The sequence below is a fragment of the Entelurus aequoreus genome, linkage group LG24, assembly GCF_033978785.1.
Source record: "Entelurus aequoreus isolate RoL-2023_Sb linkage group LG24, RoL_Eaeq_v1.1, whole genome shotgun sequence".
Lineage (NCBI taxonomy): Eukaryota > Metazoa > Chordata > Actinopteri > Syngnathiformes > Syngnathidae > Entelurus > Entelurus aequoreus.
Window position 1 is genome coordinate 15,908,571 of NC_084754.1, and position 24,874 is coordinate 15,933,444.

Below are 24,874 nucleotides of genomic sequence, written 5' to 3' on the forward strand. Positions count from 1 at the left end.
ATCATGCCAAAAGAGGTGAAGCAATTTGGTGCGCTTACACAAGCACTGTGCTTTAGGTGTTAATTGGGGCCAGCAATGGTACGCTATTAATGTGCTTCTTCTTGAGTTACTTGTGTGGTTTAATTTTTCTTATGCTAGCGGATCTATTCATTAATTATTTTCCAGAGATTTTTAGTAAAGATTTTAGGATAGGGTACATTCAAGTGAAGTCTTTCTGTACCTTTATCAGAAAAACAGCCCAGAGGCAGAACATTTTCACCTCCATGTTTGACAATAGGATTTTTGATTTTTTTTTATTGAAACTTTTATTAGTAGGTTGCACAGTACAGTACATATTCCGTACAATTGACCACTAAATGGTAACACCCGAATAAGTTTTTCAACTTGGAAAAGTGTTCTAGTATGTTCAGCATGCAAACACAGTGAGTTGAGTTGATGTCAAAGAGCTAAATTGCGGTTTTATCTAACCGTATCATAATCGTAAGTAAATGGTAAATGGGTTATACTTGTATAGCGCTTTTCTACCTTTTTAAGGAACTCAAAGCGCTTTGACACTATTTCCACATTCACCCATTCACACACACATTCACACACTGATGGCGGGAGCTGCCATGCAAGGCGCTAACCAGGACCCATCAGGAGAAAGGGTGAAGTGTCTTGCTCAAGGACACAACGGACGTGACTAGAATGGTAGAAGGTGGGGATTGAACCAGTAACCCTCAGATTGCTGGCACGGCCACTCTCCCAACTTCGCCACGCCGTAAGTGGTTACTGTATCTTTCCTGCGGCTTATAAAATGGTGCGGTTAATTTATGGATTGTTTTCGCTAACGGCCGTAACGTTTTGTATTCAACAGATAGTTTTCATGTTACAACGACATAGACACTGAAAAGGTGTGTTGTTTGTGCTGTGGTGACATCTTTTGGACGAGTTCACTCACTGCAGGTGCTGCGGATTCCTGCTTTGTGCCTTGAACCGGAAGTATAACCCTCCATAGCATTCTACTCGAAAGGATATTTCATACATCACTCCAAGCAAAGTTTGTAAGTTTTACAATATAACTAAAATAACTCATACTTACTAAACCGTCCCATGCGTGATATCTATAGGAGTGTTTTCATGCATAATTGTATGTATTATCGTAACGTAATCAAACAAGCGTCATTAGCATTAGCGAATATATTAACACGTTAACGACTGTTTGTTTTAGTAATATTAACTTACAATGGCATTCTTTTTGTATTGTTTAAGTTTCGTAAATTCACCAAAACATCACCGTGGAGTTATTGAGTCTGTTTAGCTGATGGGAGAGCCAGCTCCCGCAGCTAATGGGTCCATGACGATGACTTCTGTTTGTTTGATCAGCCATTTTACAGGCGCTGTTTGGAAAAAAATTAAGGTATGTAAATAAACATTTACATAGTCTTTTGTACCGATATACATCTGCAGCTTGTAGTCCGGTGCGGCTAATATATGTAAACATTGGTTTTTTTAAGATTTGGTGGGTGCGACCTATAGCCCGGAAAATATGGTACTTCTCAAACTTGCTAAATGTGCCCAGTTGTATGTAGTACAACATGCACTTTCCTCCACAAGTCAATGGCACTCTTAAATAGTGTGAGTGACGCGGCCATGCACACACCTCTCTCCTGCAGTAAGGGCAGCAAGCTTCTCCTCTCCTGGCATGGGCTCAGACTTGTCAGCCAAGATTCTCTCCATCTGCTGCTCGATCTCTCGCGGCAAAAGCAGCCGCCCGTCGTAAAACATCCACACCTTGAAGAAGCGGCCCTTGTGGTACACTGCTATGTGTTTGCTGTCATTCATGTGCTGAAGGATGTCTAGAGGAGAGGGACCAACGTTAAGATGCAGAAGGTCAAAGAATTATGTACAAATTCACAACAAATACAACATTTAGACCGGCTTGTTTTTCCACATATGGTTTCAGTCCTACTTTTTTTTTCTAATTCTCAAAAATCTATACTGATTAGAATAGATTTTTGAGCAACAACAAAATAATGTTGATTATTGTACTATATGTATGGCTGCAATGTCGCAGAAAAATTAAAGGCGGTGAGAATACTTTACATTCCTAATTGAATGTAACGTTTACTGCCTTCTCTTACTGTACATAATCTAGTTTTACATCTTATGTCATTTCTTATGTTACTTAATTATTTGATATTCACTGTGGACAGCAAAGGAATAATTTCATGGTTTCCTTAGTGTGCACATGACAATACATCTTTAAATTGAGCTCTATCAATGTTAATGCTCCACATGGGAAATGATGAGGGAGAGGAGACATTGAAGGCGATCTAATATGTGATGGAAGGGACTATCTGACTGAAAAGGCCGCTTGAGCATGCAGGAAGGCGGATGGAAAATGAAAGATTGTTTGATGCAAAGCTCGTTGGAACAGCACTCTGCATATACAAGACAAACACACATTTTGGTAAGGTCAAGGCAAACGAAAAAGGATTATTGTCTTGGTGATGCTCGCAGTGCTCCAACAAGCCTTGTCCTTTTTGACAGAGACAAACCCAGACAATGCTTAGCTTGGAATTACCGCCAAACAGAAAGCAATGTACATGCAGATTATACTTAGCCTGCTCTGCTTGCACACCTCCAGCAATAGAAATGTGTTGATGGAGCAAACTACAATGGGGCTTTTATTGTACTTACAGAGGGGGATTCATATCTACGGGACAATGTCAGTCTATTGGATGGCCCTGGACTAACCTTTAGCCACAATAATTGCATTTTCTGGTTTTGAGCGTCAAGGAAACAAGTCCCAAGTGAACTCTTTTTAGTTTACTAGAGACAGACTAAATATTAGAACATACATTAGAGGTTCATGTTGAATGTTAGTACTTCTATGATTACATAACCTAACACGGTATATCATCTCATTTGTTCCCTCTCAGACGCCAAACTTTGCCCCGAGATTAGTATTTTGTTTTTGTTTTGATTCCTCGGGTTTTGGGGTGCAAATTATTAAGATTGCAAAATACACTTGCCAGCCACTTTATTAGATACGCCTATTTAATTCCTTGTTATGCAAATACCTACTGAGTCCATCTAATGAGGATTAGAATGGAACAAAAGGTACATTTGAGAAATGGTCCTACAAAACTACTCCACCAACTCCGGAATTGTCTGAAAATATCCGATAAGCAACAGTTATTTTATAGGAGTGAAAGGCGAAAATATCTCGACAGGAACTCAACAACCAATTGTTTCTACCGCAGGTGCACAAAAGTGCATCTCTGAAAACACATTGCAAGTTGAAGATGAGCTGCAATGGAAAAAGAACACACTTGGTAACAGTCGACGTTACTTGTCGGTTACCAACAGGAAACCACCAAAACGAGACAATCAAGTTAGAGAGGGCCACTGTTTGGGCTCGTTAGTACTTGTTGTTGAACTATAAATCAACGCTCAACAACTTCACTGTAGAAATTAGTCTCTTCAGATCTCATATGCTTTTTTTTGTGACTGTTGCTGCCTAAAATGCCAGAATTTGTGGCATCTTCTTCAGAAAGGTGTGGCAAAAGTTGCAATGTTTTAAGGCTTATTTTTTTCCTAACACATTAAATCAACTTGTTATTATATGAATTTGGAATCAATCATTTTATACCACACAGACTTAAAACTAAACATAAAACGTATTTATGATTTTATTTGTATTATGGTGTTTAAATACCTTGTTAAATCGATACCACAAAGAACTAAAACAGTGCTGCAGGCACAATACCTGTGCATGTTTCTGGCAAAGTACAGCTAATAAAGTGACTGTGAATGTATTTCCAACTCCCGATTTCCAATTGAGCAAATACTACAGTATACTACATATCGTAAATGCCATACCACCCCAGCATTGTTGGTCCTGCAGGTCTCACAGCTGCACCCACTGTGGACTTCACTCACATGCAAATTATTCACCACACGTGCAAAAGCGCAGTACACATGAGTGTTACGATTTAACCGCTCAGATTATTTCCAATCCAGACAAAATGTCCCAAGGAGAAGTACAGTCGGGATAGTGTGGAGGAGACAACACTGTTCAAGACTCTACCTGTGTCTACACCTGGGACACGACTGGTGTTGAACATACGCTCATATTGGGAGGAACACATGGGAATTGTGTTTAGGAGCATGAGCTGAAAAGCAAGAGGGGAGAGTCAAACAAATAGAGATGACATTCTAAATCACCATAATCCAAATCAGGCAGCAGACTCACACACACCTACAGGGACAGAAGCATGGATGAGATGGAGGGAAAATGATACGCATCGGTTGAAAAAGCAGCGGGAAGAACCTCGGAAGGCTGCCAGTGGAGGGGATTTAAACAGGGTCCAGAAACCAGCGGCCTACCCTTTCAATGCCAGAAGCAAAGCCCAGATATCACATTTTAACAAACATTGGGATCAATTTTTGTTATACTGATCTTAATCTATGACAGCCAATCAATCAGAGGTTGGATTGTTTTAGGGCTTTGATGCTGAGAAAGGGTCAAGGAGTCAGCGTTTCCGATGGCTATCGCCATGGTGATGGCATGGATACCAGGGAAGGGTATGTATGGGGTCAGAGGACACGGCAGAGGTGTGCCCTCATCTTACCTGTCTCCAAACCAGGGACGCGGGTAGTGTTAAACATCCGCTCCCACTGAGCCGAACACAGAGGGACCTTGTTTGCCAGCAAGTATATCTAACGCAGCGTCCGACATAGCGAAAGGACAAGACAGCAAAACAGAGACAACTGAATGTGAGTGTGTAACATTGCAAGCCCATGCATGGGAATTTGTACAAATTCATACATGTGTCAGTGGCAGTGGGAATCTATTGAGGTTCACAAAACATATTGTCAGAAAAATGACAAGTTTTGATGAGGATACTAGAAACTTGCACTAAACAAACATGCGGGTTGAAGAAAGAAAAAAGGAACAGTCTTGACGATTCACTCTTTCAACCGCATTCTGAAGCAACAGGTGGAATTCAGAAAACGTTGCCAGTACAAACATTTGTAAGTCATTAACGAGCAATACGATAATAGTGAAAGGTGCTGAAGATTGTGCACTACAAAACATCACATTGATTTGACTATTGAGTCATTAATGATCAAGTAAAGAAGTGCATGGACATTAACAAATGTAGCCTACATTAAAAGTTACAGAATTATAGATTGAATTCTAGTCCATCATGACTCACCGGTTTGATCTGGGCTCGGTCCAGCTTCCTTCTGTAGAGCATGATTGCATGAATGGCATTACCTGCTCTGGCAGCCTGAATGGAGGTTGGGAACACATACAGGAAGTCCTGGGGAGGGAAAGATGGGTTGTATGCTTGTTATGAGATTCCAATATGAAGAGAGAAGGTACCTAATGAATTTACTGTTGATTAAACTTGTGTATGCACTTTCAGATGTGTGTCAATAAGCTAATGCCACATTGGGACAGTTTGTATCACAGGTATCAGTACTGTTAAAAATGGTTTCAGTGCCTAAACGGTGCCAGAACCAGTACTTAAAATATGGAAAACATACAAATGTTTGAAAACAATTCCTTTTTGGTTTTACTGAATATTGTGACATGCAAGTTTTATAGTGTACTAATATTCTATACAGTAATCCCTTGTTCTTCCTCTTCTTCGTTTGGATAAAGATGTTGATTAGAGGTGTAACCACTACACAGCTGGGCAAGTGTTTAACAGCCAACTGACCAAGCTCTCGTCCACAGCTGCCAGACCACGATTCCCAATAGGATGGCGGTATATGGGACAGGATGTTATGATGTGGTCTGCAGTCTGCTCCTCTGCACCACACTCACACTCATCCCTTGTTTATCGCTGTTATTAGGTTCCGGATAATGAGTTTCCACGAAGTATGAATCCTTAATTATAAATATAATACTTTCATAGCTAGAGCATAATTAACTAGTTTACTACCTTCAAAACAGATTTGTTTTAACAATATGAGATTCCTCAAGACATAAGTCAGAATAACCACTTTTAGCCAACTTTACACTTTTTTTTATCCAGTAGAGTAATGTTGCCTGAGGCTGAGCCAATCAGTGGCCACAAGACTGAACAGTGTGATCAGTTTGGTCTCATCTGGTTGCCAATACTACTGCACATTGATATGTTTAGTTAATTTAGCCAATTGTTTGCTTGCAAATGCTTAATTTAAGGCAAAAATGTTGTGGAATATGGTAAAAAAAAGGGATTTAATCCCTCAAAAATCCACAAAACCGCTATATTTGAAGTCCAATATGGCAAGGGACGACTGTAAGAGTAATACCAATACTATAATAAAAACAGTAATAAAATAACTAGGTCATACATTCCACAATATGAAATAAAATCCACAACAAATTGACAAAATTATTGCAGCAAAACCAGCAGCAATACGAATGGGCAAAATTGTGATTTAATATTGATGTTCAGAATTCGGTTAGCAACTATCATTCACTGATCGGTGCATAAAGAAAAAGTGTTTTGCTCTGAAATGTGCACGCTGTGTTAGACCTGGCAACTGCTATTGACGCGTTAAAGTCGGCAATGGAGTTGAAGACTGTAAGGGACCCTATATTATTTACAAGACGTTTCCTGCACCATATTGCCTTTATGCACATACTGTAGATAGCAAAGATACTTTATTTGTTCTGGTGAATACTACTTACGTCAAAAATGGTGTCCTTGTGGAACTAAATTTTGTACCCATTCCTAACATTAGCATATCGCGTACGCAACATTGAATGTCTTTTCCCACCAAATATCTGTGAGAATGGAACCATTGTGTGAAGCTCTCTTTAGCAAATCTTCCAAATTCCCATTTAGGTGAAAAAACTTTTATTTAGTTCAATCCAGACAGTGGCAAAGCAGTATTCACAGAATTTGTACAATCAAAATCGCAAAATTTGTTTATCAAACACAACAAAGAGCTTCTCAATGCAGGCTAATCATTAGAAGTAAATAACGGATTACATTTCCTACCATTGCATAGTAGTTGCTGTTGACCATGATGGGCCCTCGACCTCTAAGGTAAATATACTCTTCCCACCAGTCACTGACCTGTATGGTTAAATACACGTAAGAGAAGAGAACAACACAATGTAATATTACAAGAGAAACTACTCCTTAGAACATTCCAACAGACAAGAAGAATCTAATTATTTCTGACTCACATAATTTGAGGTCCACCACGACTTCAGTTTGACGTACCACTGCAGTCTCGGCCCCAGATTCATCTCAAAGTCCTTTGCCAGGCTCTTCATCCGCTCATACTTTTCATCATCCATAAGTGGGCGGACTGACTCCAGGTACTGTTAGGATTGGAACATTGAATTGTCACGATTAGTACATCCACACAGCTAGGATAGAAATGTGGAAAGTAAACAAAGCCCTTTGGGATTGGCAAGACCTACCCTCATGCAGGTATCCTGGACAGACGGAACAGGCAGCCGAGGCAAAGAATTCTGGAAACTATAGAGCATTGGTTTCCTTCCAGAGAACACCTTTACTAACAACTGGAGAAGTATAGCAGCACAGAAAAGGGAGGAAGAAAGACAGGGTTCATTGATAGAAGTAATTTGTGTAGGTAATATTTAACATAAACCTCAAAATATTCCCTTTTAAAGAGGAACTGTACTTATTTTTTTAATTTCATTTTGCCTATCGTTCACAATCATTATGAGAGACAAGAACACATACTGTATTTTTTTTAATTAGGATTTTAAAGAAACGCTTAAAAAAACGCTTGGAAGATGCGGCTAAAGGGAGTCACCGTTGTAGCCTTCAAAGCCCTCTAAAACAACTTCAAAACACTCCAACGTTTTATATACACACTGCAAGTATATATATAACGTAGTAACAGACACATTGATAACAATATGTATAATACACAATATTTACCTTAATTTAGTCATTTTAAGTATTGCTGGAACTGATTGACTACTGTAATGTCATCTGGTGTAACACCTTCCCTACCTACCTTCACAAATTAGAATCCATGCAAAAGAAAATCATACGGGCCCTGTCATGGTCCAAGTTTAATGCCCCCACTCGACATCTATTCCATAATTATCATCTCTTAAGACTGACAGAGTTCAATATTTATCAAAATGCTTGTTTAACCTATCAAGTCATTCACAGGCTGAATCTTAGGCTCTGTAGCTTGGTTCCTATCTACCATCCCCAACAGGCCCACAACACTCGTAACTTAGATCTGATATCAGGTAAACATCGTCTACTGGCTTGTATCGCTCGAAGTGTTGTATGCAGGGGACCAAAGATTTGGAACCGGCTTAATGAGAGCCTCAAGATGTGGTATCCATTCTCCAACTTCAAAAAGAAACTGAAAACTTACCTATTAACCACCTATCTCTAATGCCTCATGTGGGGTTGACTACTGTTGGGTTTTGCATGGTTGAATGAATGTATGTGTGTATGTGTATGCATGCTTTAGTACTATTATCTTGTGTTTATCATATAGCCTTGTTGTTTTTTTGTTGTTGTTGTGCTTGCTACCATGTTTCATCATTCCATGTATATACTGTCCTCTGGACCCCCTGTCAAAAGCTTTTTCTAGCTTATTTGGGGGACCCTTTCACTTACCAACATCTTTAAATGATATTCACTACTATTGTAATTGTTCTATGGTATTGTGAATAAACTTGAACAAATGCAAAAATACTCACCGCATTTATTTCCGTTTCTATAGCAGCAAACTTCCAACTTACGGCAACAAATGTCTGTTCTTACTTCCGGAAACAAACACAAGTGTTTTCTAATCATGGCAGAAAAGGTTAACAGACAACTAATATGACTATTTTTGGACAAATGAGGATTCACAACTATATTTTTTTTTAGAAGCTGAATATACGGAGGATGCACTGCACAAAGGAAGGGTGAAACACTGGACCGAATGAAAGCCGAGAGAGTGAGGTCGGCCTGACTTTGACGCTGTAAATGTGGAACTTGGGAGACAAGCTATGCGGACATAAATGCCATGCTTACCCAAAATAAACCCGAAAAAACGTACCCGGCCAGCTAGACCAAACAGACAACTGTCCATCGAGTGAGTCACTCTAATATTGATCATGATACACGCAGCACGTCATGCGTGTCATTACAACTACATACGCTGTCGAGCTAGCTGTGTAAAAACAAAACATGAATGTGGGCTAATACTTTACAGATACTGCAATATGATTTTTCATGTTTTTCAGTCAGTACAGATTGGTGTCCTATCGCATTGTGTTGTGCATTACTCACTCAAAAGCGATTTGGGGGCTGACGTAGACGCTAGCTTATCTTTTGCCGTAGCTAGCTTTTACGGCAAATACAGACGCATGCCGATATGTTACTCCGCTGTAAAAAGAATGCCTCAGTGTTCGCTCTTACAATAACAATGTTGTGCAGTTTGGTTATTATACAGGTTACAGAACGTAAATTAAGTATTGTTGGCGGTTTTTGAGCGCATTTTTAAAGTGATTTAGAGGTAGAATTGATTGCTCCCATTATCTGCTGCATTGCTAGCCACCTAGAACTAGCAGATTTTTGCATGTAAGAATGCTTAAAAAAAAACCACTTTTGTCTTCTTGTCTCTTATAAGGATTGTGAATGATAGGCAACATTTTTAAAAAAAAATAGCAGTTCCCCTTATAAAAGGATGTCAAAACAATCCATGGAAGCCTTACAGGAGTCTAGAATATAATACTAAATTAATTTAAACAATAATTAATAGCATTTAGTTCTGAATAAACTTTTTTATGAGTGAGTTGTTCAACATTGCCTTTTTAATGTATAAAGAGACGGACCACACAAGAATGCTCAACTCTGCATGCATTCTTTAGCGACTTAAATATGAATGAAATTATTTGTGTCTCACCATCCACAGTCGAGTGGAAAAGGATACAGAGCCGTGGCTTGCATACATCCATCCATGCCACGACAACAAGCACTTGAGGACATTCCTCATTACCATGATTATGGTCACCCATAGACCTGTGCCCACCAGTACTCCGCCCATAATCTGCTGACTGTTTGTACACATATATTTGCTGCAGAAAAAGAAAGACAAAAAGGTAATCAAGACCTTAAAACAGCAGCAAATCTCATAATAGGGTTTTTGTAGAATTTACTAAATGAGTCATCTTTGATCTGAGCTTGTTTAGCCTTCTTGTGTCAGCTATAATTCCAAATCAAAAGTATTTACACCCTGGACCTTGTGAGGCACCAGCACTAACCCCTGTGCCACCGGGCGAAAAAGGAGACAGCCACCGCACGGAACTGAAATCCAACACCATAAATGGGCCCCAAAAGGCCTGACCGCCGCTAGCCGAGGAAGACAACTTTTATTGGGGGTAGTATCAGGTGAGTAAAGGAGCCGGGAGAACGGCTATATATGTGAACTACAATAGCGGAATGCTGGAACAGGGATGTAAAGTTTAGATACACTTCTCCCATCCTGTTTTGTTAAAAATTATTGTTGCTGTCTCACATGTATTCCATATGTCACACCAGGTGCCAATTACACCAAATTTCTGTGTGAAAAGGGACACATTTTGAATCATGGCAAACTCAGCATTGCTTTGTTGGGCAAAAGTTCTTCATGTTAGATACACTGTCAGAGAATGGATATTGATTAATTATGTTATTCGTGTCCTCTTTATATGCAGGTAAAAGGCTTCTTATCTGCAGACAAAAATATATTTTTTGAGTGAGAGGTGACTTTTACCTGCTGACAATTTTGGCTGACACTTCAGCCTTTGTTGGATAAAAATAAAGTTCCTCGGACCGGCCAGCTGTTCTTAGACGCTTCACCCCAGGAAGCTCCTACAGCTCCGATGAAGGCTGACGTGTCAGACAAAACTGTCAGCATGTAAGCGTTACCTTTTACTAAAAAAAAACTACATTTGTCTGAACACAATAACTACATGGAGTGGATATGCAGTAACAAAACACATTTTTCTAGGGATGTGCCGATCAATCGGCCACCAATCAGTGTGGGACAATTGTCCTATTCTAGAATATGGGATTATCTTTGCAGCGTAACGTCTTTTAAGGGCATCACAAACGCTGACTCTGTATTTATTTTTAGTCCCACGGCTGACAAGCGGCTAGCAGCTAGTGATGTGTCCCCATACGCAGCCCCCAAGGTAATAATAATCACCTCCATTACGGCTAATAAAATGCATTTCCTAGTATCTTAAGTATCGTTATCAAGTATCAATCACTGGAGGACAAGGCTAAATATTGATACACACTAAGGGAAAGCCAGAAGCAGGCATCCTAACAGCTATAAATAAGTTTGATTGATTGATTAAAACTTGTATTAGTAGATTGCACAGTACAGTACATATTCCGTACAATTGACCACTAAATGGTAACACCCAAATAAGTTTTTCAACTTGTTTAAGTTGGGGTCCACGTTAATCAATTCATGGTACAAATATATACTATCAGCATAATACAGTCATCACACAAGTTAATCATAAGAGTATATACATTGAATTATTTACATTATTTACAATCCGGGGGGCGGGGGGTTAGGTTTGGTTGATATCAGCACTTCAGTCATCAACAATTACACTACCGTTCAAAAGTTTGGGGTCACATTGAAATGTCCTTATTTTTGAAGGAAAAGCACTGTACTTTTCAATGAAGATAACTTTAAACTAGTCTTAACTTTAAAGAAATACACTCTATACATTGCTAATGTGGTAAATGATTATTCTAGCTGCAAATGTCTGGTTTTGGTGCAATATCTACATAGGTGTATAGAGGCCCATTTCTAGAAACTATCACTCCAGTGTTCTAATGGTACAATGTGTTTGCTCAATGGCTCAGAAGGCTAATTGATGATTAGAAAACCCTTGTGCAATCATGTTCACACATCTGAAAACAGTTTAGCTCGTTACAGAAGCTACAAAACTGACCTTCCTTTGAGCAGATTGAGTTTTTGGAGCATCACATTTGTGGGGTCAATTAAACGCTCAAAATGGCCAGAAAAAGAGAACTTTCATCTGAAACTCGACAGTCTATTCTTGTTCTTAGAAATGAAGGCTATTCCACAAAATTGTTTGGGTGACCCCAAACTTTTGAACAGTAGTGTATATCATCTGAGAAATGGACAGTGAAACAGTGTAGGTCTGACTTCGTAGGATATGTACAGCGAGCAGTGAACATAGTGAGCTCAGAAAGCATAAGAACAAGCATATACATTAGATTATTTACAACCCAGGGAGGTGGGATGTGGTGGGGGGAGGGTGTTAGTCTAGGGTTGTAGTTGCCTGGAGGTGTTCTTTTAGTGCGGTTTTGAAGGAGGATAGAGATGCACTTTCTTTTACACCTGTTGGGAGTGCATTCCATATTGATGTGGCATAGAAGGAGAATGAGTTAAGACCTTTGTTAGATCGGAATCTGGGTTTAATGTGGTTTGTGGAGCTCCCCCCGGTGTTGTGGTTATGGCGATCATTTACGTTATGGAAGTAGTTTGACATGTACTTCGGTATCAGGGAGGTGGTGGGAAGTGCTTAGTAAACGTTAATAATGTCTAAATGGAACTGCGTTGCGGCAGAAAGTAAGCAGATACTAACAGGAAATTAAAAAGTAGATCAATAAGAGTCTAGAGAGAGGACAAAATAACAACAACTTTTTGTGTGTCAGCATTGTTGCATCCAGTACACAGGGAAGAGGGTGGCAGATCAACCCATAAATTGGTGATGTCAAGACCAAGGGAAGTATCAGTATATGATCGATATTAGAGGGACTGAGTCGATATTTTTATTTTCTCAAAATAATTATTTGTGTTTGTTAATGTTTTTGCTGTTTTGAATTGAAACATTTACCATACAGTTGATACATGTGAATGATATTGGTATTAGCGGATCTTACTCAAGGATGATCGTATCGGAATCAGCACCATAAAACCCTGATCGAAACATCCCTAGATTTAGCATTTTCCAACTGACGACTATTATATGCATTGTTAACCAAGCACACCAAATAACCTGATTAATAAGTCATTGTTTATCTTGACCCTCATTGATCATCTTGACAGGGTTAACATGCAAGTAATGATTAGCCGTGAAAGAGTTCTCATTCTTGACATGATGATACCAGGCGTGAATTGCCCTCAAGATTCGCTCATAGTCTTTTCCTGTTTGGGCAGTAAGGTGGCTTACCTTATAGGCATGTGTTGTCCCAGTTTGGAAATCAAGCCAAGAGACGGATCCAACTGGTTGTATTTATTGTATGACATGTAAGACACGACCACAACCATGAAGCCACCAGGGCTGCCTGGGTACACGCCAGTCATAACTCCATTCTGTAGAAGGTTACACCAACAATCGTGTTAAAATAGGGTTTAAAATTGTGAAAACAATGTTAATAATAATTTTGATGAAATAAATGTATATATTGGATCAACAAAGAGAAACGTCAGGCATATTCCTTGTGAGTAGGTGACGTTCAATTATCAGTGTGTTAACTATAAGAATGTACCACGGCACATTCCAACAAGGCTTTTATGATGCTTTTTATTGACCTAATATCTGCCAAGACCAGAGACGAAACGGTCTTAGTTAATGATAATAGGCGATGAAAGGATTTCACTCATCTGAGATGGACTTAGCAGGGTTCACGTTTCAACACTGCCCCCACCCCCAATTCAAACAGAACACCTCTCACCTTGAAACGAATGAATCTTTTCTTCCACGAGTGAAGAGCAGAGAGGTAGATTTGGCGCAGAGCCTCGTGGCACAGCTGCAGGTCGATGCCATCCGGAGTGACGGTGAACTGAAAGGCCACCGCCTGGTGAGCTTCCGCCATGGTGGCTGCGTTTGTGCAAAGTTACTGGAAGAAATCACAATGGGACAAAAATGCATTCGTAAAAAAAAAACTATTCTCCATCCAAGGAAAAGTTCACCAAGAGCTAGCCACATTTGCTACTTTTTAAAAACTCGCTACATACAGTCGTGGTCAAAAGTTTACATACACTTGTAAAGAACATGATGTCATGGCTGTCTTGAGTTTCCAATAATTTCTACAACTCTTTTTTTTTGTGAGAGAGTGACTGGAGCACATACTTGTTTGTCATAAAAACATTCATGAAGTTGGTTATTTTATGAATTTATTATTGGTCTACTGAAAATGTGACCAAATCTGCTGGGTCAAAAGTATACATACATCAATGTTAATATTTGGTTACATGTCCCTTGGCAAGTTTCACTGCAATAAGGCGCTTTTGGTAGCCACCCACAAGCTTCTGGCAAGCTTCTGGTTTAATTTTTGACCACTCCTCTTGACAAAATTGGTGCAGTTCAGCTAAATGTGTTGGTTTTCTGACATGGACTTGTTTCTTCAACATTGAACACACGTTTAAGTCAGGACTTTGGGAAGGCCATTCTAAAACCTTAGGCCTAGCCTGATTTAGCCATTCCTTTACTTCTTTTGACGTGTGTTTGGGGTCACTGTCCTGTTGGAACAACCAACTGCGCCCATGTGATGTCATATAAACATCTCTCTGTAATCGATTCCCCCCAAATGTGTTTTTTAATATCTGACGGGACATATATTTTAGTTGTTGTGATAATTCCTCCCCAAACTGCTCGATGGGTTTCTCAAGCCCCCGACATACCCCCTCCTCTCCCCCTCCTTCTCTAACACACAGCATCAGACAGACAGATAAAAACAATGTTTAGTGAAATCCCCTGACGTTATTTGTTGCAAAATTAACCACAACATTAGAGTAACTAAAAACATAATGACGCTACTGGTCAGACGTTCCCTGAACAAAATAGAAAGACAAGTCAAAGCTTCATCCAGCTGTTTACTGACGTTTGTCATGTTTAATGAAGGGAGAGCAAAGATACCTGACAACATTTGCATTTCAATAAATGGGAATTTTATAATAAGACATGCCCAAATCAGAGCTCGAAACAACATCCTTTGCTCCACCAGTAAGCATCATAACCATTGAGCGATCTATTCTGACAGAGATGACTGGCAGGAAAATATTTACTGAATGAATAACTATGAATAAATAATAAATAATTACTGTTCTATAAATTAGACAATTTCATTCAGTAAATTAGGGAGGTGAAAGGTGGGTCTTCAGTTGAGCTTTGATAGTCTACTGAGGTATATTCGAACGAACGAACAAACAAAAGAACGAACGTACGTACATAGAATTTAAAAAGCAACAATAACAATAAAAATATAACAGTAAAAATAAGAATATAACAAGAGAAATTATGCAGTAGTGACCATGTTATGAAAATGTATTGCACTGTTAATTGCACTGTTTTTTTTTGCAGTTTCTTTCAGTATAGGTAGTGTCCAGGCTGAAGGACAGGATGCATGTATATTTTCAGTGCACTAAAAGAGTACGGTCCCTGCACAAGACGGCGGGGGATGGACCCAAGTAACAATAGCACCGATACCAAGGGCAGTACAGATATCAACTCATTAGTAGTGTGATGAGAGCAATACTTTTCAGTTCTCTTCTGTGTTAGGCCATGTCCACACAAACGCAGATACTTTTAAAATGCATATTTTTAGATATACTTAGATATATATATATATACAGTATGTAGAGTTGGTGGCAGAGGGGTTAGTGCGTCTGCCTCACAATACGAAGGTCCTGAGTAGTCGTGAGTTCAATCCCGGCCTCGGGATCTTTCTGTGTGGAGTTTGCATGTTCTCCCCATGACTGCGTTGGTTCCCTCCGGGTACTCCGGCTTCCTCCCACCTCCAAAGACATCCACCTGGGGATAGGTTGATTGGCAACACTAAATTGGCCCTAGTGTGTGAATGTGAGTGTGAATGTTGTCTGTCTATCTGTGTTGGCCCTGCGATGAGGTGGCGCCTTGTCCAGGGTGTACCCTGCCTTCCGCCCGATTGTAGCTGAGATAGGCTCCAGCGCCCCCTGCGACCCCGAAGGGAATAAGCGGTAGAAAATGGATGGATATATAGAGTGCCGCTCAGGCGGAAGGCAGGTTACACCCTGGACAAGTAGGCACCTTACAAACTGTCACCCAGAAAATATATTTGAAGCCATATACATATTGTGTATATGTTTAAATGTCTAATATGTGTTATGTAATAAATATTTATTCAATTACTTCTGGTATATTTAATTATTTACTTATTTATTCACTGTTCTGTTACAAACGGAAAACAAAAAAAGGGGATATAACTGCTATGACATGAAAAGGGGTAGGAGTAACTAGGCTCTGCTTCTTCCTACTCCTTTTTGGACATGCTGTAATGAAACAACTGGAAATATGTGTTGCATTGCATTGTAATTGTATTTTATGCATGTTCGAAATAAACTGAAACTAACAATCTAAGTCGTAAAATACGGCAAGTAAAAGGTGGCTAACAATGCAGCGAATGGGAGTACAATATTACGCTCATAAAGCCCTCTAAAAACATCCAAAAAATGCCAACAATACTCTATTTACATCTTGTGACCTGAATATTAACCAAGTATTAGCAATATTGTTATTATAAGCGCATTTGCAGACAAATTATTTTTCGCTGCGCTATGAACATAGAGCACTAATAACTAGCTTATGCTGCTATATTGCCACATTGAGCCAGTGAGCTGGTGCATCACCTCTGAGTTAGTGAAAGTTAATTCTAGATTATCATTTGTGCATCTCAACTGTAAAGTAAAGGTTTGTGGCCCAAAACCAAGAAGTAGGTCAACTTTGACAGTTAACGTATACAGGGAGATGGCAAGAAAGACGTTCGTTTGCGGCACTTTTTTTAATCCTTTGTGAGGATTATGATTAATTCTTCATCTAAATGGGACGACATGAACATCCCATCAGTCGACATCCCAGTGAGAGCGGACACTGTACAGTAAGTGGCTGTTTTCTTATGTTTGTAGTTCATATTTCTTGTTCAGCACTTAGCACCACTACTGCTAGTGTTTGTTGTGATGCATCTGTGAAATTAATATGCTGTTGTGTGCTTAAAATGAGCAAAATAGGTAAATATTATATTTTATTATGAATGTGCCTGTTACTACATTACATATATACGGTACTTACAGTGTGTATATAAAACGCAGACAGAGGTTTTTAGAGGTTTTTTACAGGCGGAATAGAGCGACTCCCATTGGCTCCATTGTTAGCTGACTTTTGCTAGCGTTTATTTACAAGTAAAAAAAAAAAAAACATATGTGTGTATGTATTCTTGTCTTACATAAAAAAAACTGTGCAGTTGCCCTTTAAAGACCGTGTACACAATATTGTACTTCAAATATATCACTACTGTACATTGATAAACAGAGGCGTTTTCATGCCACCAATTCAGATGTGGCTTCATTTTTGATTTTATGATTGGACAAAATGTGCATGCAATCCTGTGAATGTTTTCACACAAACAGAGATTGTTTTGAAACATTGAGTCTAAAAAACATACATATAAGCGGGGGGTTTGCTGGGGGGTTTACCATATCCATGTGGACATACAGTACGTAATTTTAACCAATGTCTGTATTTTTGTTGTTGTGTTGTTCATATTGTTACATTGTTGATAATTAAGTATTTCTATATTGTTCACTAAAACAGGGAATATGTTGTTGGGCCGAAGTGTGATTTGGAGGCAAATGAGAACCAATAATGTTTTTTTGCCTTTGTTTAATTATTTTGCACTATTGACTCCATTAAGCTCAAATAATTGTTTGTAGGTGCAGGCCAATAATCAATCAGTCAATTAATAAAAAACAATAAATGTCAATGAACTCGATAATGATTTTGCCAGCATCAATAAATTGCCAAGTTTGTGTGTTTGTTTTCTTTGTCTTTCGCTTCTAAACAGGGTGCAAGGAGCTACTTGTGAATGCCATCCATCCATCCATTTTCTACCGCTTGTCCCTTTTGGGATGTTTGATCAGAATTAAAGGAATGGTGTGAACCTTCCAGTCAGTCATCCACAATCTTTGTCCCTGTTAGTGGAGGTGGAACTCACTAGTTGCTAGTAAGAAGCACTGCAAGGTAACAAAAAATAGAAAGACAAAAAATGATAGCAAAGCGAAATTTTCTACTTTGGGAGGATTTTGGCTTAAAACCGAATGAGCAAGATTAACCTATCAACAAAGAGGAATGAGCCAGTATGCCGAATTTGTTGGAAAGTGATGGTAAAAAAACAACAACAAAAAACACCAGATCTAGTTTTTTGGGGAAAAACTGTACTTGAAGATGTTCAATATTTATTTAAGTGCAGTTTTTGCTAACAGAGATTGACAGTCAATTTTATTTCCAAATGGTAAAAAAATACAAATTCAAAAATAATAACTTAATTTCATTTGAGAGGGTTACTTGCATTAATATTACATATTATGATTACATTAGTGCTTAATTTGGTCTCAAAATAATGCTGACAATAATATTGTTTATCGGCAGTAATTTGTGGGACAATATATTGTCCAGCAAAATTTGTTATCAGCCGAGGCCTAATTGTATGTATTAAAAGGTTATATTTAGGTTACTTTGTTGGTATTGTTACATTCTCTTATATTGGTATACTAATTAAAATGTTGTAAATCTGTTCACAAGTAAGTTTGTTGCTACTTTTTTATTTCTTACATTATGTTGTGACTTTAGGACTCTCCTTGGTCTAAGGTTAAGAGCGTCCAAACTTTTATATTCTTTACATGTGTGTTCATAAAACATGCTAGGCATAATTTCATGTATTTCAAGATATGCTTAACAGTTGACTACATAAACCAATGGTGTCCAAAACAGGGCCTGGGGCCCCCTGCACATTGTATAAATATTATTAAACAACAACAAAAAGGAAAGTATGAAAAATATATATACTTTATAAATGTAAAAATCATGACGGTGAAAAGATATGACTTTGATAGGATTATGTTTTTGTTTATCTTTTTGTTGTTATTATGTTGATGTAAAGTAGAAATATGTTTGGATGTTTTTTTACACTGAATTTATGTACGTGACTGCAAACTTGACAAATACACCGTTGATTGCTTCAGTCTTAATTTTTTTGGAGGTAGGTCTTGAGTTTTTAAAACAATAACGATTTGTTCTGCCCTGAATATTTATGGAATAATTGTTATTGCACTGGATTTTTACACATTATTTTGTATACACTACATTTCAAAACAATGTGTTTTAACAAACATAATAATTATTAAACACATGCATTTTGCAATAATATTGTTTATCTGCAATAATTTGTGGGACAATACGTTGTCCAGCACAATTTGTTATCGGCCGAGGCCTAATTGTATGTAATAAAAGGTTATAATTTTGTCGGTATTGTTACATTATCTTATAATGGCATATTACATTTAAATAATGAACATCTGTTAGCAAATAGGTCGGTTGTTACTGTTTTTTTGTATGTTGTATGTTTATTTATTAATTCAATCAGCAAACTGATTGTAAAAATCATAAAAGCTGTTAATGATTTCAAAAAATATCCAAATGAAAAAAAAAACGTATCGGTATCTGCGATACAGGGCCTGTATTCACTTGCTCGAAGGTCGACGCCAAAACGTGCAGTATCATCCACCTCAACTCTGCAAACCGCCCCTCCCCCCTTAACGTCACATGATCCGCCCACCGCTGCGGAAACTGGGGGAAAGGTCGCCGTGCGCTTGCCGCTTGGATACGGAAACAGATAAAACTAGAAATTATCACATAAATACTTCAATGCCAACAAGCGTTCACCGCATTTTAAAAAGTAAGTATTTTGCTTGTGGTGATAAACCGGCGTCTAAAACGCAGTGACTGTCATCACGAAGGTTTTGTTTACGTTTATTACAGGTCTCATCACAACCCCGTCATTTCAAGTACGTCCAATCCCAAAACAAACATGCAATTCTAGAATCAACGCACTAATATCCATTATTATAATAATATTCGTTTTATTAATCACTTCCCCCGTTATTGTAATGTTATGGCAGGCATCAAACCACGTGGTCTACCAGAAACTAGGTCACTAGTGCGCACCCCCATTGTAAATAAACCCATAAACAATATATATGATAGTCTTGTCAAATATAAATAAGTGACTTTTTTTTTTTTAAACACAGACGCATAAACAACGTCTGAGTGGTGTCCTGCTGCCGTGGACATGACAATGAATGACCTTTATTTGCACCATTACCTACATAGGTGTTATCAGTGAGTAGGGAAGACAGCAATGAGGGAATAATGTTTTAACAGAGGAAATTAAAGTATTATATTATGCAAGCGACACTTTGTACCTGGGCTGTGACTTCTACGGTGTCTTTATTAGGAGGATTAAGAGAAAAGCGAAAGTTACTATTTTTTTCCACGGCGCTTAAACGTCACACAGTTGAAGCTACTACTGCGCAGAAGACAAAGATCACCCCGACAATAACAAACGAAATGAAACAATAACCCGCCACGTTTTTAACTGAAAGCATTGGTGTTTTCAAATCCGTCGCAGCCATGTTTTTAATGAGCCGCCTGCTAAACTGCGGTGGGCAAAGTCAAGCTAGGCAAGACCGCGTCAAGGCAATGGAGGCGTTTTTACTCACCGAGCGTTCCTATGAATCTGAGGGGTTTTTGTGGAGGACTTCAGTGCTCGGGTCAGAATGTGAGCGTGGGTGTCTGTCTGTGCGTGTGTGTGTGTGGACTGCTAACGTTACACCAGCGACATGAATGGGAGAGAAAAAAGCTGGTGTACGGCGTCTGTTTCTTTTGCTACGTCACCTCCGTATTGGGTGCAACAGCGCCCGTCTAAGGATTGAAGTGGTATCGCAGGAGGTTGTTGAGGACGCCTAAAGGTGACTCCCAAGACTCTCCTTGGTCAAAGGTTAAGAGAAGGGGTGTCCAATTTTTAAAAATTAAAGCATTTTGATACAATATATATAAAAGTTAAAGTACCAATGATTGTCACACACACACACTAGGTGTGGTGAAATTATTGTCTGCATTTGACCCATCACCTTCACCCCCTGGGAGGTGAGGGGAGCAGTGAGCAGCAGCGGTGGTCGCGGCGTCACTCCCGGGAATCATTTTGGTGATTTAACCCCCAATTCCAACCCTTGATGCTGAGTGCCAAGGGTCCCATTTTTATTCTCTTCATATGAACTCACGACCTACTGATCTCAGGGCGGACACTTTAACCCAGTGGTTCTTAACCTGGGTTCGATCGAACCCTAGAGGTTCGGTGAGTCGGGCTCAGGGGTTCGGCGGAGGTCAAGACACACCCGACTCATCGTGTAAATAAAAACTTCTCCCTATCGGTGTATTGCGGATACGGCAACAGCAGAAGTCACACTGATTTGTAGGTGTGTAATTTGTTGTGAGTTTATGCACTGTTGGTTTTGTTCTTTGAACAAAGTGATGTTCATGCACGGTTCATTTTGTGCACCAGTAAAAAAACATGGTAACACTTTAGTATGGGGAACATATTCACCATTAATTAGTTGCTTATTAACATGCAAATTAGTAACATATTGGCTCTTAACTAGTCATTGTTAAGTACTTATTAATGCCTTATTCGGCATGGCCTTATTATAACCCTAACCCTCTAACCCTGGCCCTAACCCTCTAACCCTAACCCTAACCAAATAACTCTAAAGTAAGTCTTTGTTACTAAGAATATAGTTTCAAGTTTTATTCACAATACCATAGAACAATTACAATAGTAGTGAATATCATTTACAGATATTGGTAAGTGAAAAGGTCCCCCAAATAAGCTAGAAGAAGCTTTTGACAGGGGGTCCAGAGGACAGTATATACATGGAATGATGAAAAATGATAGCAAGCACAACAACAACAAAAAAAAACAACAACACTATATGATAAACACAAGATAATAATACTAAAGCACGCATACACATACACACATACATTCATTCGACCATGCAAAACCCAACAGTAGTCAACCCCACATGAAGCATTAGAGATAGGTGGTTAATAGGGAAGTTTTCAGTTTATTTTTGAAGTTGGAGAATGGATACTGCATCTTGAGGCTCTCATTAAGCCGGTTCCAAATCTTTGGTCCCCTGCATACAACACTTCGATCGGTTACCTGATATCAGATCTAAGTTACGAGTGTTGTGGGCATGTTGGGGATGGTAGATAGGAACCAAGCTACAGAGCCTAAGATTCAGCCTGTGGATGGCTTGATAGGTTAAACAAGCATTTTGATAAATATTGAACTCTGTCAGTCTTAAAAGATGATAATTATGAAATAGATGTCGAGTGGGGGCATTAAACTTGGACCATGACAGGGCCCGTATGATTTTCTTTTGCATGGATTCTAATTTGTGAAGATAGGTAGGGAAGGTGTTACACCAGATGACATTACAGTAGTTTAGATGTGGTTCAAAAAGAGTTTTATATAGGGTAAGTAGAGCATACAGAGGAAGATAATGACGAAGGTGAAAGAACAGGCCAACATATTTGGATAATTTGTTTAACAGATGGCTAATGTGACATTTGAAATTGAGATATTCATCAATGATGACCCCCAGGAATTTTGTGGAATACACTCTCTGTATTTCCTGCCCATTGATGTTAACATGGCAGTGCTCAGTATTTGTCCGGTTTTTATTAGAATGAAATAAAATAAAATTTGTTTTATTAACATTAAGTGAGAGCTTATTGCATTTGAACCAGGAATCCACTTTCACAAGTTCTGAATTGACTGAATATGTTCCCCTAGTGTCCAAAAAACTCTAAATTAAGTCTTTGTCACTTAGAATATGTTCCCCATACTAATGTGTTACCAAAAACATATAACTTTGTCTTGAATTAGAAAAAAAAACATCATTTTATTTTTCACTAAAGAAAGGTTCGGTGAATGCGCATATGAAACTGGTGGGGTTCAGTACCTCAAACAAGGTTAAGAACCACTGCTTTAACCACTAGGCCACTACCTGCTCTGATATTGTAACCGTCAGGGCTCCCCTCAATTTGGTTCAGGAGAGAACACACAGAAGATAATACAAATAATAACAGAAGAAATGAACAAATTAAAAAGATGGTTTGACAAAAACAGACCATCTTTGAATCTCACTAAAACTAAAATAATGCTATTTGGTAACAGTAGAAGAGAAAATGTGGTTAATTGTATCAGGTATAATTTTCTGATATGATTGGAAGTAGCATGTGTTTGCATTAGGTCACATAATCCTTTAAAAGCAGTCTTCTACTAAGGTCAAAGTGCACGTGTCCATCTGCGCGCTGCAGGGAGATCGCAGGAAAGTAACATCTGGAAGAAGGTCCACACATAGGGACAGAGGATAGGGGTCGGAGGTCACCGGACCCGAATCGATCACAGGTTGACTAGTGAAGTAAATAAACTGAGTGGTATGCAGGCTGTCCGGCACCAAGATTTGACCCACAAGGAGAGGAGGTCTACAAGAAACGGTATTTAAACACAGTGTTCCGACAGGACAGCGAAATGAAGAGATTTGGCACACTTCTTCTCCTAGAGCTGCAGCTCTAGTCCGAGGCTCGCTGAAACAAATAAAGCATTTTGTTCAACGATTCCTCTTGGCGTCTCCTTGGCTCATCACCCATCACACGACCATCAAATATACAACAAAAGTCAAACACAAATACAAATAGATGGAGTAGATATTGAAAGGGTAAAAGAAAACACATTTTTGGGTGTAATAATAGTTGATAAAATTATGCAAAGACAGCAAGCGAAATTGAAATGGAAACGATAAAAAAGATTATTGAAGAGATTCCAGAACCTTTAACATACAGTATATCAGCAACCTATCATTTAAAACTGACACATTCCCAGATAAAGACTGGTGACAACACCAGTTTACAAACTACAGACCTGTTTCTCTACTTCCACAATTTTCTAAACTGTTTAACAACAGATTAGACAAATTGTCCAGGGTGTACCCCGCCTACCACCCGAATGCAGCTGAGATAGGCTCCAGCATCCCCCGCGACCCCGAACGGGACAAGCGGTAGAAAATGGATGAATGGATAAAAAAATTCATAAATAAAAACGAAACACTCACAGATAACCAATACGGATACAGAGCCAACATCTCAACATCAATGGCATTACTCGAAATAAGAGATAACCAATGCAATGGATACAAAAAAATGTTTATGTTTTTGGATTTAACAAAAGCACTTGACACAATTAATCACAGCATCTTAATAAACAAATTAGAAAGGTATGGAATCAGAGGGTTGGTCTTGAGCTGGGTTAGAAGCTACTTAACCAACAGGAAGCAATACGTGAAGATAGGAGAACACACTTCCACAGAGCAGAAAATATTTTGTGGTGTACCTCAGGGATCAATACCTGGACCAAAATTGTTCAATCTCTATAAAATTACATTTGTAAAGTTACAAAGGACTTAAAGTTAGTATTATTTGCAGATGATTCAACTGTGTTTTGTTCAGGAGAGAACACACAGAAGCTAATACAAATAATAACAGTATAAATAAAAAAGATGGTTTGTCAAAAACAGACTATCTTTGAATCTCAGTGAGACTAAAATAATGCTATTTGGTAACAGTAGAAGAGAAAGTCAAATACAAATAGACAGAGTAGATATTGAAAGGGTAAAAGAAAACACATTTTTGGGTATAATAATAGATGATAAAATGAATTGGAAATCTCATGTAAAAAAATATACAACATAAAGTAGCAAGAAACACGTCAATAATGAATAAAGCAAAACATGTTCTAGACGAAAAATCACATCATATTCTTTACTGCTCGCTAGTGTTACCATATCTGAGTTACTGTGTAGAAATATGGGGAGACAACTACAAATGTGCGCTTCATTCACTAACTGTGTTACAAAAAAAGTATAAATGTACAATTAAATAAATGAATTAATGCACCATACTGTGTGCTGATAACCTGCATCAAAA

At 38.6% G+C, this 24,874-nt stretch overlaps 1 protein-coding gene across 2 annotated transcripts in view; it reads right to left on the bottom strand.

Annotated features, from left to right (window-relative positions):
- cpt1ab (carnitine palmitoyltransferase 1Ab (liver)) overlaps window positions 1-20,732 on the bottom strand; it is a 35,940-nt gene extending 15,208 nt beyond the window's left edge. The window contains exons 1-10 of one of the 2 annotated variants that reach the window (XM_062035580.1): window positions 20,545-20,732; window positions 13,689-13,853; window positions 13,184-13,326; window positions 9,886-10,057; window positions 7,421-7,522; window positions 7,181-7,318; window positions 6,990-7,067; window positions 5,208-5,315; window positions 4,620-4,707; window positions 1,643-1,838 (exon numbers count right to left, since the gene is read on the bottom strand). In XM_062035580.1, coding sequence (XP_061891564.1) covers window positions 1,643-1,838; window positions 4,620-4,707; window positions 5,208-5,315; window positions 6,990-7,067; window positions 7,181-7,318; window positions 7,421-7,522; window positions 9,886-10,057; window positions 13,184-13,326; window positions 13,689-13,829 — 1,166 coding nt within the window. In that variant the 5' untranslated portion in view covers window positions 13,830-13,853; window positions 20,545-20,732. Of the gene's footprint in view, window positions 1-1,642; window positions 1,839-4,075; window positions 4,161-4,619; window positions 4,708-5,207; window positions 5,316-6,989; window positions 7,068-7,180; window positions 7,319-7,420; window positions 7,523-9,885; window positions 10,058-13,183; window positions 13,327-13,688; window positions 13,854-20,544 lie in introns of both variants that reach the window. The other variant, XM_062035581.1, reaches the window with a different exon arrangement.
- Between the last annotated feature and the right edge of the window lie 4,142 nt (window positions 20,733-24,874).